An 18,410-nucleotide genomic window follows, 5' to 3' on the forward strand; every position below is an offset into this window, starting at 1 on the left:
TAGGACGTTCTGGGAAGCCAGGGAGGAGATTACCGAGCCTTTGGCTTTGATCTTTATGTTGTCATTGTCCACAGGAATAGTGCCAGAAGACTGGAGGATAGCAAATGTTGTTCCCTTATTCAAGAAGGGCGTAAAGACAACCCTAGTAATTATCGACCAGTGAGCCTTACTTTGGTTGTGAGTAAAGTGTTGGAAAAGGTTATAAGAGATAAGATTTATAATCCTCTAGAAAGGAATATGTTGATTATGAATAGTCCAACACAATTTTGGACTAGGTCATGCCTCACAAACCTTATTGAGTTCTTTGAGAAGGTGACCAAACAGGTGGATGAGAGTAAAGCGGTTGATGTGGTGGATATGGATTTCAGTAAGGCATATGTTCCCCACGTTAGGCTATTGCACAAAATACAGAGGCATGGGATTGAGGGTGATATAGCAGTTTTGATCAGAAATTGGCTAGCTGAAAGAAGACTGAGGGTGATGGTTGATTGGAAATGTTCATCCTGGAGTTCTGTTATTAGTGGTGTACAGCAAGGATCTGTTTTGGATCCACTGCTGTTTGTCATTTTTATAAACTACCTGGATGAGGGCATAGAAGGATGGGCAAGTAATATTGCGGATGACAGTAAGGTCGGTAGAGTTGTGAGTAGCGCAGAAGGAGGTGATTCACTTTGGAAAGAGTAACAGGAATGCAGAGTACTGGGCTAATGGTAAGGATTCTTGGTAGTGTAGATGAGCAGAGGGATCTCTGTGTCCATTTAAATAGATCCCTGAAGGTTGCACCCAGGTTGATAGGGTTGTTAAGAATGGTTGCAGTGTGTTAGCTTTTATTAGTAGAGGGATCGAGTTTCGGAACCATGATGTCATGCTGCAGCTGTACAAAACTGTGGTGCAGCTGCACTTGGGAATATTGCATACAGTTCTGGTCGTGGCATTATAGGAAGGATGTGGAAAGGGTTCAGAGGACATTTACTAGGATGTTGCCTGATATGGAGGGAAGGTCTTATGAGGAAAGGCTGAGGGACTTCTCTCTATTTTTGTTAGAAGAAAGTTGAGAGGTGACTTAATTGAGACATATAAGATAATCAGAGGGTTAGGTCAGAGGGTGGACAGCAAGAGCCTTTTTCCTTGGATGGTGATGGCTAGCATGAGGGGGGGCATAGCTTTAAATTAAGGGGTGATAGATATAGAACAGATGTCACCAGAGGTAGTTTCTTTACTCAGAGTAGTAGGGGTGTGGAACGCACTGCCTGCAACAGTGGTAGACTTGCCAACTTTAAGGGTATTTAAATGGTCATTAGATAAACATATGGATGAAAATGGAATAGTGTCGGTTAGATGGGTTTCAGATTGGTTCCACAGGTCAGCGCAACATCGAGGGCTGAAGGGTCTGTGCTGCACTATAATGTTCTATCTACTGCATAGTGTAGACTGGCAGCAGTGTGCAGGAATGCTGAAGGAAATTATTGATGGGACTGAGAAGTGTGTCATCATTCATTAGATTGTGTTGAAGGAAAGACCATTGATAAAGCAGCTGAAGATGCTGGGACTTAAGACACTACTGTCAAGAATTTCTGCAGCAGTGGGCAGGGGGTGAGATGATTGGCTTACAACAACCACACCAACCTGTCTTTGTGCTGGTATGACTCTAGCCAATGCTTGTACTGGATTCCCTTTGATTAATTTTATTTGGGATCCTTGATGCAACTCCATCAGAAGCTATGTTGTTGTCAAGAGCAGTTACTAATTTTTGACTCTGCTCATGTCTGGTCCAAGGCTGCAACAAAGTCTGGACTAGAGCTAGGGGAACACAAACTAAGAATAGGTGAGCAGGCTATTGCTGAGTGAGTTTTGCTGATTAAGATTTCAAAGAAGTCCTATTGGTCTTGGAACATTAACTCTCCTTTTCCACAGATATTGCCAGACCTGCTAAGTTTCTCCAGTATTTTCTATGGTTATTGCTAAGTGCCACTTGATGGTACTATTAATGACACCTTCCATCTCTGTTATAATCAAAAGTAGATTGATCAGGATTTGATTTTCTCCTTTTTTTTGTCAGTGGATATACCCAGGCAATTTTGCACATCACTGATTGTTGATGACTGGAACAGCCTGGCTAGGGGTTTGTCTAGTTCTGGAGCACAAGTCTTCAGTAGTACCACTGGATGATGTCTTGCTTTCAACTTTTTCTCAAAGTCATGTATAATGAAACAAATTGTCTTAAGACTAGTACCTATAATGTTGGCATCCACAGGAGAGCGCTGAGATGATTGTCCAAATGCAATTTCTGTCCAAAAATGGTTGAAAATGCTTCAGCCTTTTTACTTGTTCTGATATGTTAGGACTCCCTAATGTTAAAGATGCTTCTGGAATCATTTCATTGGGTTAAATATAGCCTATTCTCAACTCTAGTTTTTTATTCCTTGTACCCCATAACCTTTGATTGTGATAGGCAGGTTTTGGAATATAGGAAAGTCAAGGAATCTTGGCCTGCAAAGAATAGAAACTCCTCTTAATCTGTGTAATAAATGGGTTTATTCTGAAAGTGCCCTTTTGTTTCAGATTCCCCCACAAGATGATATGTTCTTTCTAGTATGTCCAAGACAGAGTTCAATGTGGTCAAATAATATTGACACAGAAGATCAACCATGACATCATTGAATGGAAGAGTGGTCTCAAAGGGCTGAATAGGCTACCCCTGTTCCTTTTTCATATGTTCATTTGCCTATCCTAAAAAATTTATATCTCTCCTTGAAGGAGAGATATAAATGCTCGACAAGTGATTATTGCCAACACCCTGTACCATTGTTCAAAGACATCTGTACTCCGTCTGCCTGTCAATAAAGACCAACATTTCATTTACCTCATTACTTGCTAACTTTTTACGTACAGGAGTTTATAGAGTCATACTGCATGAAAACTGACCCTTTAGTTCAACTCGTCTGCGCCACCCAGATATCCCATTCTGACTTTAGGGCAGCACGGTGGTTCAGTGGTTAGCACTATTATCTCACAGGGATCTGGGTTTGATACCACCCTCGGGTGACTGTCTGTGTTTGCACATTCTCCCAGTGACCGCATGAGTTTCCTCTGAGTGATCTGGTTTCCTCCCACAGTCCAAAAATGTGCAGATTTGGTGGATCGGCCATTCTGACTTGCCTACAGTGTCTATGGATGTGCAGGTTGGTGGATTAGCCATGGGAAATACAGGATTAAAGAGATAGGGAAGTGGGGTTGGGTCTGGGTGGGATGCACTTTGGATGGCCTGTGTGGACTTGATGTGCCGAATGGCCTGCTCCCATATTGTACGTATTTTATGGTTCAATGACCTAGTTCCATTTGCCAAAATTTGGCCCAAATCCCTCTAAACCCATTATATTTATATACCCATCCAGATGCCTTTTTAAATGTTCTAATTGTACCTGACTCCATCACTTCCTCTGGCAGCTCTTTTTTTTTTCAAGCACCACTCTCTGCGTGAAAAGGTTACCCCTCAGGTCCTTTTTAAATCTTTCTCCTCTCACTTTAAACTCATGCCCTCTAGTTTTATATGCCTTCCCCAACCCCCCATCCCCACCCCCAATCTCAGCAAAGAATCTTGGCTATTCACCCTATCCATGCGACTCATGACTTTATCATCTTCTCTAAGGTCACCTCTCAGCCTCCAAGGCCCCAGGGAAATATATCCCAGCTATTCAGCCTCTCCTCTCAAATCCCTGTTCTCTGTAACATTGTACAGTATTCATTAATGATATTTTACTTTTGGTGTCTTCCATTTTCACACATCCTCTTCTAAGTGACAAATTTTGGCCTCCTCACTTAGGCTATTTAAATCCCTTTTCACAACTTGCTTTCTCAGCTATCTTTGCATCATCAGCAATTTCACTCTAGTTACAAAATACTCAGTCTCTCCATATAACTTATTGATATAGATTGTTAATAGTTGAGGCTGTAGCATTTATCCATGTGACAGTCTTAGTTAGCATTTTCCAAACTGAAAATGGGTCATTTGTCCTTACTCCCTTGACGTCAGTTAACTGATCCTTTATCCCTAATATATCACCGCCATTCAGTGAACTGTTTTATGGTGTAACCTTTTATGTAGCACCAAATCAAATGCCATTTTAGAAATCTGAACTAGTTCCCTTTTATCCTAATGTCCTGCTACTGCTCAAACATGGATTCCAGCATTTTCTCAACAACTGATGTTAGGCTAACAAGCCAATTAGTTTTCCCACTTTCTTGAAACTGGGTATCACATTTGCAGTTTTCCAATCCCCTCGAACTTTTTTGTAATCTGGGACATTTTGTAATATTGCAATAAGTAAATACACACTATTTGTAGGCACATTTTTAAAACTTTAAGATACAAGTCATCAGGTCCAGAGGAAGTCAGCCTTTAATTTGCCGAATACTTTTTCTCCTTTATTATTGATTCTTTTAAGTTCCTTCTTTCCTGTTGCTTCCAGATTTTCCACTAGTGTTTGCTCAAAAAATATTGAAGGTTAATTGTGCAATTGAAATGTTTTGATTGGGCTATATGAAAGTGGAGGTTGAGGGTAGGTGGAGTGCATGTGAGTGGCCTGGCAGAAAAGAAAATGGCAATTTCAAGATGGTGGCGATGGGTTCAGCAGCATTTGGCTCCTGGTTCCAAGATTCAGCTGCTCATTGGCACCATGGAATGGAGTCAGCTGTGTCCAAATCATTTTGCAAATCTTTATCGTTTGATGTCATGACGGCTTCATTGTCTTTCTGCAGTTTTCTTCCGAGGGGAAGTCGGTTGCGTTCAGGCCCCGTGCAGCTTCAGATCCATGACCAGTTCCGGTTCCAGTGATGGAAGTCACAGAGAATTCATTATTGGCAGTGGAGGAGGAGCCCAGAGCCAGGACATATATATATTTTATATATATATATTTATTTATTTATTTTTTAATATATATATGTGTGTGTGACAATGAATCTAAATCTAAAGAGTTCTGAGAACAAGGTGAGTGGAGAAACAGGCTGAAGTGGACGCTTGAGTGCCAGATATATAAGTAACCACAGAGGGTGGTAGGCGTTTGGAACGCATTGCCAACAGAGGTAGTAGAGGCAGGCACGGTAGATTCATTTAAGATGTGTCTGGACAGATACATGAGTAGGTGGGGAGCAGAGGGATACAAATGCTTAGGAATTGACCGACAGGTTTAGATAGCACATTTGGAAGGGTCGAAGGGCCTGTTCTTGGGCTGTAAATTGTCTTTGTTCTTTGTTCATGCCTTTTGCCACAGTGTTCTGGCACTGGGGACATGGACAGCATTTTCTTAGTACTCTCCAAACCATGACCAGAAAACAATACATGGCCATGGAGAAGTATCATATTTGCCTTTGAGGAGGAAGAAATTGCGACTCTAATCAAAATATGGTTAAACAAGTAGCCCAGTGAACTGTTGTAAAGGTGAAGGAGAAAGCTGTGGAGGTGCAAATGGTCTGCAGGCCACAGAATGAATTCTGTACAAGTTTTAGAGTCCAATATTTACCTTAGTACTCACATGCTTTTACATATTCTTGTAAAAGTTCTTGTGTCAGACTTCATATTTCTTGCTTGTTTACTCACATCTATTTTTCCCTTTTTTTAAAAATATATTTTTATTGAAAAATAGATTTGAGTTTACAACAAATACAAAACAATACAATGCAAAACAGTACAAAGAACAAAAAAAGCAAACTGTACACATGTACAAATGTATGTCTATATATAAAAATAACTTAAATAATACCTAATAAATAATAATACAGCTCAGCGAGACAAGACACTAGCTCTCGACTATCGAGAGCATTAATTCATACATTCGTAGTTCCCCCTCTCTGGGTATTAGACTCGTAAAATGCAATCGATATGTCTATATAAAGCCCTTATTAGTGTTGCAGACAGATGTGTGTCTCGGTAGTCCAAAAAAGGCCACCATGTCTTATAAAAATTCTCAGTTTTATGGTGCACCATACTTGGGTCCAAAGGGATATGCTTCATAATAATCTTATGCCAACCTGACAAACTCAGAGGATTTTCAGACGCCCAACAGGGGAGACAGGCCACCTACTTGCGGAACGCTTCAGAGAACACCTCTGGAACACCCGGACAAACCAACCCAACCACCCCGTAGCCCAACACTTTAACTCCCCCTCCTACTCCACCAAGGACATGCAGGTCCTTGGACTCCTCCATCACCAGACCATGGCAACACGACAGTTGGAGGAAGAGTGCCTCATCTTCTGCCTGGGAACCCTCCAACCACAAGGGATGAACTCAGATTTCTCCAGTTTCCTCATTTCCCCTCCCCCCACCTTGTCTCAGTCAAATCCCTCGAACTCAGCACCGCCTTCCTAACCTGCAATCATCTTCCTGACCTCTCCGCCCCCACCCCACTCCAGCCTATCACCCTCACCTTGACCTCCCTCCACCTATCGCATTTCCAAAGTCCCTCCCACAAGTCCCTCCTCCCTACCTTTTATCTTAGCCTGCTGGACACACTTTCCTCATTCCTGAAGAAGGGCTTATGCCCGAAACGTCGATTCTCCTGTTCCTTGGATGCTGCCTGACCTTCTGCAACACATTTTCAGCTCTGATCTCCAGCATCTGCAGTCCTCACTTTCTCCTAGAAAACACACCCCTAGCTGCCCAAATTTAAATCCTGAGTCCATCATCCCTGGTTGAAAACCCGGTATACCGTATGTAAAAAAATTGTGTTTTAGCAATATTGCCTTCACTCTGCTGCATTGCCCTCCTTCTTTAACAGTATTGATACCATTGGGGTGTGGATACCATTCTATAACTATCCTCATTTTATCCAGAAACAGCAAGCTAGTAAAGGGGCACTTTGCCTGAGAAGTTTCAATATCTAATCATATTGAAAGAGGGTCCCCACAAATCCAGTCACTAACATAAGATAAAAGCGAGCTGAGCTGATGGTTTTTAATGTCCAGGAGATCCATTCGCCCCAGTCTGTGAGGCAGTTGCAATTTAGCTAACTTAATAAGGGGCCGCTTACAATGGCAGATAAAAGAGCTGAACCAGCCGTTCAGTCTCCTGAACATTTGCCTAGTGAAAATCAAGGGGAGTATTTGCATAGCGTCACAATAGATGGGGGAGAATATTAATTTTAATGAGGACTGTCCCACCTAACCAAGAAACCAGAAGCGCCACCCATCTTTGAAGGTCTTGTTTGATTTTGTCGAATAAATGAATAAAATTAGCTATAAACAGCCAATCAAAAACTGGAGTAATGAATATATCCAAATACAGAACCCCCCCCCCCCCCCCCCCCCCGTGATCACTTAAAAGGGAATCAAGATTTGCCCTCAAAGCCTAGTATTTCGTAAGACTACCCATAGGCATAGCCTCTGATTTTGTAAAATTGATCTTGTAACCCAAAAAGGTGCCAAATGAATTGATATATTGTGTCAGATGAGGCAGCAAAACTGCTGTGTTTGACAAAAAAGATGATGATATCATCAACGTATAACTAAATCTTATGTGATTTTGACCTCACTTCTGGAGCCGCTTCATTGGGATCCCTACGAATGGCCTCCGCCAGCGGCTTGATCACCAATCTAAAAAGCAATGGCAAAAGGGGACAGCCCTATCGGCTGCCTCTAAAGATACTAAATTGCTTGATTACTTACCATTGGTTTGAACCGCGGCGAGAGGGTCATTGCAGAGAACCTTTACCCATCTTACAAATGTTTCGCTCAAGCCAAACCACTCTAGAGTATAAAAAAGGTACAGCCACTCAATCTGGTCAAATGCCTTCTCTGCATCTAGAGAGATCAGCAATCCCTGTACAGATTGTTGTTGACACGCTTGAGTTACATTAAGTAACCTGCTAACAGTATTGTAAGATCTGCGGTCCTTTATAAAGCCTGTCTCGTCCTCTTTACTAATAGAGGGCAACACAGTTTTAGTCTTTACGCAAGAGTCTTAGAAAGGATTTTAAAATCAACTTTTAAATCCTCATTTAAAAGTCAAATAGGCCTATAAGAAGCACAGTCCTCTGGGGCTTCCCTTTTTTAAGAATAAGAGAGATATTGGTCTCTCTTAGAGAGGGCAGGAGGCGATCATGACTGTACAAGTCATTAAACATGTTGAGCATCAGGCCTGACAATATGTTTATAAATTCCTTATAAAATTCACTGGGAAGTCCATCTAGACTGGGTGCCTTTCCATTCTGAAGCTGCTTCACAGCCTCCTGCACCTCTTGCTCTGATAAGGGGGCATTGAGAAAAGACACTTGTTCGGGATCACATCTGGAAGCTCCAGATTCTTGAAGAAAGATTCCATCCTGGCCCGCCCATCCTTACAACCCTCAGATTGGTATAATTCAGAGTGAAATCTTTAAAATGCCACATTAATCTTTTTAGAAACACAGGCTCGGTTTCCAGCACCTTCCCTGATTAACATAATGGATTGAGGGGCACTCTTTTTCCGGGCAAGATACGCTAAATAGTTGCCCAGTTTGTCACCATGCTCAAACAGCCTTTGTTTTGCAAAAGTAAGCTCCTTTGCTGCCTGTGTGAGCATGGAGTTGAATGCAGACCAAAGCACTATGATCCTCTGTAGCTTAACCAACAAGCATCCTTCTCGGCTACCTTCAGCCATGCTTTGAGCAGACATTGCTGCTCACCCTTCTGCCACCTACTAATGGATGAGGAAATAACTAAACCTCAGGCATAACCTTTAGCAGTTTCCCAAAGAACAGACGGGCTACTAGCCGAATCTGAATTAATGTCTAGGAATGTCCTGAATTCATGAGAGAAATACTCCACACACTTCATATCTTTAAGGAAAAAGGGATCCATTTACCAGTGCCTTGAACCCGTTCCAGAATCCTTAATTTTAACCAACAAGTACACTGGAGCGTGATCAGAGATGACAGTATTATCAATCGTACAAGATACCACCAAGTCCATGATTGCCACAGGGTTAAAAAGAAATTAATCCTAGTGTGGCGCCTGTGCTGATTGGAGAAAAACTTAAAATCCCTGCCTGCAGAGTGATCCATAAGGCAATTAAAATCTCTCCCTATAAAGATAAATTGTTTGAACAACCTTTTCAACCAGCTTTTCTTTGAAGCATCTCACGGCAATTCTTCAGAACATAAAAAGTACATGGTCGTAAAGGGATAACGATAATTTGTGTATGACTGTTGCTACTATAGGATAAGGAGATGTGGAAAACAATGGTTTTCTGGTCAGAGAGCTGTCCCTATGGTTAGTATTTGGACCATTGCTTTTCATAATTTATAAATCATCTGGACTGGGAACATAGTTTTGAATTTTGCAAATGATACAACATGGTAGTTCTGTAGTGAGCATGACAGTAGCACTGATTAGGAGGACCGAGCTAGACTGGTAAAATTGCAATAAAATTTAGATCAATATCAAGAGATATGCAGCGATTTAGAAGGAAGAATGTGAAAGAATGATGTTTTACTGTGTCAGAAAGTTCACAAAGATCTTTCAGCCATACTAGGGTTACAAACTGTAGAACCCTTTGGGCTAGCGAGTTTTGAGAAGATTTGTAGTGTTCTGGATGTAGGTTTGCTCATTAAGCTGGAAGGTTTATTTTCAGCCATTTCGTCATGATACTAGGTAATATCGTCAGTGAGCCTCTGGATGAAGCACTGGTGGTACGGACTACTTTCTATTTCCGTACCACCAGTGCTTTCTATTTTTTTGTTTAGTTATGTCCTAACCATGTAAATAGAAAGTGGGCCATACCACCAATGCTTCATCCAGAGGCTCATTGATGATGTTACCTAGTAGGGTGACGAAACGTCTGAAAACAAACCTTCCAGCTCAGCAAGCAAACCTATATCCAGACCCTTTGGGCAAAAGAAAATTGTTATCAAGTGCATTAGCATTGTGTTGAGACATCTCAGTGGAAAGTAATACTTTTTTTTGAAAAAAACCTAATTCTGTTCCACTTTGAGAAATGACCAATTTTAAGTGTGTGGTCCTTCGATAGTATACCGAGCGTGGAATGTAAATATTAAAACTATTGCAGTCATATTGAGTAGAATATGTTTAAAGACAAATTGCAAATTCTACATTATTCAAACTGAAATATTTTGTAATTTTTTTTACTCATACAGGAGTTGTGGGCAGCACTAGCATAACCAGCAATTGTTAACTATCGTAAATACCTTTGAAGTGGATACCTTGCCTGGTCATTTCAGATTGAGTAATGCTGCCAAAGGGTCTGGGGTCACGTATAGGCGAGAGCAGTTAAAAGTGGCAGATGTGATTTCCTGAAAGGTCTTTTCGAACATCAACTGGGTTTTTACAATAGCTTTTGAGCTCACGATCACAATTCGTTACAATCGCTTTCAAATTTATTTAATAAAGTCAGATTCAGCTGCTATAATAGCATTTGTGCTAAGTTTCAAAAGAAAGCACCTGAGCTCCTGAACTACTAATTCCAATGACATTAGCACTAACCAGCATCTTCTATTTAACAAAGTTCATACACTGCGATTGTTGTGCAGACTTGGTGGCTAGCGAGTTGTGCATTAATTTTCAAAGATTTCAGTTACTGCAGTTTCATTTCTATTTGAAATAAATACATAGCATTTATTTCCCAGCTCTGTATACCTCACTGTATAAAGTACAATAACATTCTGCACCCTGAGCCTTGTCACCGTTTGAAATGATAGAGCACTGAAACACAACCCCTGAAATGGAGCCGTCATGCAAAATGTCTGTCAGATGAAATGGAAGGCGCTCCTGTCTACCCTCACTCCCTCCCCTTTACTCCAACAACAATCGCGTCACTGGAGGTTTATCCGAAAACTCCGAATTAAAAAAAACATTTCGCCATTTTAAAACTAATTCCAATATTCAGCCAGCAAACGTTCGATTTAAGAACATATTTATGTCCCATTACAACGTGTCACGTATAACCCTGTATATAGTTTATGATCGTATCACCACTCAAACCGCAAAGTTCAAAAGCTAAGCTATCGATTTTATGCCCGAAATAACATTTTAAATATATCCATATTCAATTTAAAATAACGACTCGTTGAAACATTAAGTAAATGAAACACGTTTATTGGCAAAGTATCTGTGGCTCATAGAAACGACAAGTCGGGGGTTACCCTTACAGGCAAATCAGATGGTTGTCATTTACAAAACGTTTTCGCACCATATTCTCCCTAACCCGAGAGAATAGTTCGTCTCAAAACTGTAATAACATTGTAATTACTCTATATTAAATGTACTGCAGAATGCAGCAAAGTCCTGTCGCATAAAACGTTCGCTTTTCACTACGTCGTCCTCTGACGGAAAATACTGCAAACTCTGATCGTGATCTATTTGCTCAAAGAATCTGAAGCGTAACAGGTTATCATCAGACAGGGGAGACATGGTGCAGTCCAGAGCGCCTCGAGCGTTCTCTAACACACCCAGGTACGAGTCTATGTCCATGTCCACCTCGATCTCCGAACCACTGTCACTCCCAGTCGAGTCGGATCTCATATGCATCAGTTGGTATTTTTCGTGCATCAGGAACTGGTTGGTATTTCTAGGTGCCCTCATACCTGGTGCCCGATTACCACGGACATTTACTGGACGCAGTCTCACCTCTTGGAGTTCGGTCGACTGGTTTTGGTGGCCACGACCAAAATACCTGCCTGTTCTGCCACACTCTGCCCTTCCACGTCTGTGCCAGCGATGTCCGACCCGTTTCGAAACAAATCTACTCTTCGAACAATCTTTGCAATCGGATCTCTCTTTCCTGGCTTCCCAGTGGACAACGCCTCTTTTACTGTTAGACATTGTGAATCTTCTGGGCGTGCTTACCCTTTCACATACTCTCAGCTTCACAACTGTTCGATGTGAAGGAATATTATCGTTCCTTACGTGCCCGCAAGCACCTTTTCCCGTCTACCTTTTCACTATTCTCTTTAACTTTTTCTTTCCCCAACGCTTATTACAGTGCATGCCCGGGTTTGGGTGTACCGGGATCAGCTGTGGGCTTTAACGCCGTCAGATTATTTTCTTTGTCACTCAGAGGTTCTAGAAGCAAACTTAAAATTATATTTTCTCAAAGACTGAGTTCCAAACTGAGCTGAAAGCGAGAAGTGGGTAGAATCATTAAAGATAACACCACTCCTCTCGCCCAGTACTTTGTACAAAATGATTCTGTTACTAGTGCTGTTATGTATCAACATTCCAGATTCGAACGCGAGGCTCCGCGTCACATGACCCACCACAACCAATCCCAATTGACAACATTGCACTAGCCCCTAACTATACCTTGGTAGAGAGTTGAAGCTAAGGGCGGTGAGAGTGGGAATAAAGACATAAACTGTTTTATTCAAATGAACATCTAATTTAATATATATTTAATTGTACAGTATTTAGATCAAATCTGCCAGATTATTATATTAATCTCGGCAATTTTCATCAGCTGACCTGCAGTTTTAAAGCAATTTTACAGTGTTGATTTATTATGACACTGCAAAGTTAACCTCGGTCAATTTTAGTTCTTGTCCTTTCTTAAGTACTATTTTATACCAGTTTTATTAATCTGGTGTTGTCAACACAACTTGACGGAATTTATCACAAAACGACCGTGTTTTGTTAACAGTTTATGATGGTTCTGTCTTATACTATGTGGTTGATCATAGTATACGTGACTCGCAGCCGTTTTTCATTGTTTACAACATGGTTACAGCGCATGCGCAAAGGAGAATTTATGAGGGAGAGGTCTTCAGGACCGAAAGTCCCGTCTTGCGCGAGTACAGTACAACAGCAAACAGCTGAGTTGTCACGTTTTCCACGTTTTATCTTCTGACCATTTTACTCTCTGAACTTAAATTTTAACATCAATTTATCCTACTTTGTGCCCTGGGAGCACAGAGTTTGATTTGAAGTCTTCCAAGTAATCAAATACATATATTTGCAACAACACTTAGTTTATTTCAAATAATAATAAACAAGAATTAACCAAAAAAGCATGTACATTTTGTTTTGCCAGTTAACCTAAACTTGTTCCAAAAAGCTGACAAAGCCCCAAAAGCTCACCAATGGACTCTCTACCAACCACAGAGTCTGATTACAAGTTCCAACATGTTTCTCATCAAGGGAAATGGAGTATATATGATATTTGACAATTTAGAGAATGCATTTAATAAATTTTTTCACAAGAGGTTAGCTTGTGCAGCAAGTTCAGCTGTAATACGAGAAAGTGTTCTCCCAGGGCACAAAGTAGGATAAATTGATGTTAAAATTTAAGTTCAGAGAGTAAAATAAAACAAAGATTGGTGGATACTGGAGATGTGAAATACAAACAGAAGGTGCTGAAGAAACTTAGTGGGCGGCATGGTGGCAACTAATGGGTGGGTTGCGCTTCGGCGGGTCGGTGTGGACTTGTTGGGCCGAAGGGCCTGTTTCCACATTGTAAATAATCCACTCTTAAATAAAAAGTCTGGCCACACCTGTAGAGAGAAAAACAGAGCTATTATTTTAATAATAATAATGTGGAATAATCACTGGACTGTTAATCCAGAGACTCAGGTAATGCTCTGAGGACCCAGGTTCAAATCCTGCCATGGTGGAATTTCAATTCAATGAAACAAAATATGAAATTAAGAGTGTAATGATAACCTGGATGACATGTGACTCCACACCACAACAATGTGGCTGACTCCCAAACTGCAGTCTGGGAATGGCAATAAATGCTGGCCTAATCAGTGATGCCCTCATCCCATGAATGATTTAAGAAGAAGTCCTGAATAGTTCTGACTAACGAGAACTGGACTTGAAATGTTAACTCTATTTTTCTCTCCACATCCAGCTAGGTGCTGCTAGACCAGTTGAGTTTTTCCAACACCTTCTGTTTTTGTTTTAGGTTCAGAATGGAGAACAATAGAGATATAAGAAAGCTTCAGAAGGGATTTTCAGGCCTCGACAGCTGAAGGCACAGCCACCAGTGGGGGGGGTGGTGAAAATCAGTATGTCATAGAGTCATAGAGATGTGCAGCATGGAAATAACTTGTCCATGCCAACCAGATATCCCACCTGCCCACACCCGGCCCATAACCCCCCAAACCCTTCCTATTCATATACCCATCCGGATGCCTTTTAAATGTTGCAATTGTACCAGCCTCCTCCACATCCTCTGGCAGCTCATTCCATACACGTACCACCCTCTGCATGAAAAAGTTGCCCCTAAAGTCTCTTTTTTATCTTTCCCCCTCACCCTAAACCTATGCCCTCTAGTTCTGGACTCCCCGAACCCAAGGAAAAGATCTTTATATCCTCTCCATGCCCCTCATGATTTATAAACCTCTATAAGGTCACCCCTCAGCCTCTGACGCTCCAGGGAAAAAAGTCCTAGACTATTCAACTCTCCCTATAGCTCAAATCCTCCAACCCTGGCAACATCCATTTAAATCTTTTCTGAACCCTTTCAAGTTTTACAACATCTTTCCGATAGGAAGGAGACCAGAATTACACACAATATTCCAAAAGTGGCCTAACCAATGTCCAGTACAGCTGCAACATGACCTCCGACCTCATGTACTCAATCCTGTGACCAATAAAGGAAAGCATACCAAACGCCTTCTTCACTATCCTATCTACTTGTGACTCCACTTTCAAGGAGCTATGAACTTGCTCTCCAAGGTCTCTTTGTTCAGGAATACTCCCTAGGACCTTACCATTATGTGTGTAAGCCCTGCTAAGATTTGCTTTCCCTAAATGCAGCACCTCACATTTATCTAAATTAAACTCCATCTGCCACTTCTCAGCCCATTGACCCATCTGGTCAAGATCCTGTTGTAATCTGAGGTAATCTTCTTCGCTGTCCACTACATCTCCAATTTTGGTGTCATCTGAAAACTTAATAACTATACGTCATATGGTCACATCCAAATCATTTATATAAATGATGAAAAGTACTGGACCCAGCACCGATCCTTGTGGCACTCCCCTGGTCACAGGCCCAGTCTGAAAAACAACCCTCCACCACCACCCCCTAACTTCTTCAAGCCAGTTCTGTATCCAAATGATGAATTCTCCCTGTATTCCATGAGATATAACCTTGTTCACCAGTCTCCCATGGGGAACCTTGTCAAACGCCTCACTGAAGTCCATATAGATCACACCTACCGCTCTGCCCTCATTAATCCTCTTTGTTACTTCTTCAAAAAACTCAATCAAGTTTGTGAGACATGATTTCCCACACATAAAGCCATGTTGACTATCCCTAATTAGTCTTTGCCTTTCCAAATACATGTACATCCTGTCCCTCAGGATTCCCTCCAACAACTTGCCCACCACCGATGTCAGGCTCACTATAGTTCCCTGGCTTATCTACCACCTTTCTTAAACAGTGGCACCACGTTACCCAACCTCCAGTCTTCTGGCACCTCACCTGTGTCTATCAATGATACAAATATCTCAGTAAGAGGCCCAGCAATCACTTCCATGTCCATGGAAGAATGTAATTACTATTGCAATGACTTAGTTCATGGTTCATGCCAATATTTTAACAGTTTAGTTCTGGAGATTATTGCTGTGAAGGTGAGGTAATTAAAATTGTTGGGCTTTTGTGATTGCAAGGACACCAATAGCAGTTGATAAGGTCACCAATGTTTGTTTGATACAGTCAACATGGAAGACAGCAGGTGGGCCTACTAAACTGGAGATCTGACAAAATAAGATCTATACTACTTGCCAAGAAATAAAGTCCAAGTTGTTTTGTTGAGGATTTAAAGTTGAATTAGTTTAGAGGCGTTCAGTAAACCATAAAGTCAGATTAAAGGCAGCCCAAAGGAGACTATCTGGTCATTAGGATTGGTGGAACTGAAGAAGGTTCTCTGGTTTCAGTTTATTTGTATATTTGTTGGGGGAGATGGTTGGTTGCAATTTGGAGGAGGGGTTATACTGAAATAGACAAAATGGCTCCATGTAGCACATGTACAAGTGTTTGCAGATTCTAGGGAGTTAGGGCTCACGAAAAATTCCAAGGCTAACAAGATGTCCGAAGAGTCATTGAAAATTCCATGCAGCTGAGAGTGAAGGAAGGAAGAACACAAGCAATATTTGCTTTACTGGAACTGAGAAATTCAGTAGCAAGTCAGTAAAGCTAGCTTTTAAAATAAATGTTGAAACTGTGTCTGTATTTAGATACTTTTGAGCAAACTCAGGAGTCATAGAGTCATAGGGATGTACAGCACAGAAACAGACCCTTTCATCCAACCTGTCCATGCCGTCCAGATATCCTAAATTAATCCCGTTCCATTTTCCAGCACTTGGCCCATTTCCCTCTAAAGCCTTCCTATTCATGTACCCATCCAGATGTCTTTCAAATGTTGTAATTGTTCCAGCCTCCACCACTTTCTCTGGCATCTCATTCCATACACACATCACACTTTGCGTGAAAAAGTTGTCCCTTAGGTCCCTTTTAAATCTTTACTCTCTCATCCTAAACCTATGCCTTCGGGTTCTGGACTCCCCCACCCCAGGGATAAGGCATTGTCTATTTACCCTATTCATGCCCCTCATGGTTTTATAAACCTCTATAAGGTCACTTGTCAGCCTCCAATGCCGGGGAAGCTCAGTCCTAAGAAACAAAGATTAAACCTGCAAGGTTCAAGTCAGAAATGTGAAGGGATACTTCTCACTTGCCTTGATGAGCGCAGCTCCAACAACACTCAAGAAAGTGAACACCATCCAGGACAAAATAGCCCACTTGATTGGCAACACAGGAGAACGTGGTCCCATTTACATCAATGGAGCTGAGGCTGAGAGGGTGGAGAACATCAAGTTTCTAGGAGTGATGGTAACTAATGACCTGTCTTGGACCTCCCACATAGATGCAACAGTCAAAAAGGCACAACAACACCTCTTCTTCTCAGCCGACTCAGGAAATTTGGCCTGTCCATAAGGACCCTCACCAACTTTCACAGATGCACTGTTGAAAACATACTGTCTGGGTGCATAATGGCCTGGTCTGGCAACTGCTCTGCCCAGGGCTGTAAGAAATTACAGAAGGTTGTGTGCACAGCTCAGACCATCACCTTCCATCCATGGACTCCATTTATTATGGCTCATTTGTATATGTTTAGGTACAATAAATAAATCAAATTAAATCAAATCATTAAACATCCACAAACATCCATTCCTTCCACCAACAATACTCATTAGCATCTCCAAGATACACTGCAAAAGCTCTCCAAAGATTCTCAGACAGCACCTTTCAAACCCATAACCACTTCCATCTAGAAGGCTGAGGGCAGCAGATATATGGAAACATCACCACTTACAAGGCTTCCCTATAAGACACTCGTCATCCTAACCTGGAAATATATCACCATTCCTTCCCTGTTGCTGAATTGTGTGTCTACAGCATATAGACTGCAGCGGTTCAAGAAGGCACCGCAGCATTACCTTTTCAAGGGCAACTAGTCACAGCCAATAAATGCTGACCAGGCAGCAATGCTTATATCTGAGTGAATTAAAAAAATATGAAGTTTGAGAAGTTTTGAGGGCATTTGAAAGTGAAGAATTGTAATCCCTTGCAAAGGACACAGTTTTATTCCAAATTGGTAACCTACAATATCACTAATATCTAGGCAGCATCTGTCTGAACCACATTGGCTTATTAAAATGCTGTCTGTGGAGTGTACAACCATAGTTTTTTTTCTTTACACATACTAAAACCATGTTAATCCTCAATGTTAGACTCTGAGCTATGTGTGCAGTGTATACAGTTTAGAACCATAGTATTACCTATTCAGTATACTTAGTCATGATTACTTATGTTTGTTTCTTAAGGTGTTTCACACACTTGTCTTTAATGCTCAGTCCTTTAAGTATAGGAATTGGGAAGTCATGTTGAGGTTGTACAGGATATTGGTGAGGCCTCTTCTGAAATACTGCGTCCACTTCTGGTCACCCAGTTGTAGGAAGGATATTATCAAGCTGGAGAGGGTTCAGAAGAGATTTACCAGAATGTTGCCAGGTATGGAAGGTTTGAGTTATAAAAAAAGGCTGGATAGGCTGGGACTTTTTTGACTGATCGTAGGAGGTTGAGAGGTGACCTTATAGAAGTTATCAAATGATGAAGGATATAGATAGAATTAGTGATAGTTGCCTTTTCTGTGATTGAGGATTTCAAGACTTGGAGGAGAAAGATTTTAAAAAGACACGTGGAACAAATTTTTACACACAGGGTGGTTCATGCGTGGAATGAACATCTTGAGGAAGTGGTGAATGTGGGTACGTTTACAATGTTTAAAAGAAATCTGGATAAGTACATGAATAGGAAAGATCTGGAGAGATATGGGCCAGGAACAAGCAAGTGGCACTAGTTTAGCTTGAGATTATGTTCGGCATGGACTGGTTGGACCGAAGGGTCTGTT

The 18,410-nt window shown here is 41.3% G+C and overlaps 1 protein-coding gene across 1 annotated transcript; it reads right to left on the reverse strand.

The window, feature by feature from the left end:
* Positions 1-11,072: 11,072 nt before the first annotated feature.
* LOC122547685 (uncharacterized) lies at positions 11,073-12,180 on the reverse strand. The gene has a single exon (XM_043686286.2). It carries the CDS (start codon positions 11,812-11,814, stop codon positions 11,239-11,241), a length of 576 nt encoding a protein of 191 aa, XP_043542221.1. The 5' UTR covers positions 11,815-12,180; the 3' UTR covers positions 11,073-11,238.
* Between the last annotated feature and the right edge of the window lie 6,230 nt (positions 12,181-18,410).

The sequence above is a fragment of the Chiloscyllium plagiosum genome, unplaced genomic scaffold (genome assembly GCF_037043375.1).
Source record: "Chiloscyllium plagiosum isolate Xiang-an unplaced genomic scaffold, Cpla_swu_hap1 HiC_scaffold_14, whole genome shotgun sequence".
In the NCBI taxonomy this organism is placed as follows: domain Eukaryota; kingdom Metazoa; phylum Chordata; class Chondrichthyes; order Orectolobiformes; family Hemiscylliidae; genus Chiloscyllium; species Chiloscyllium plagiosum.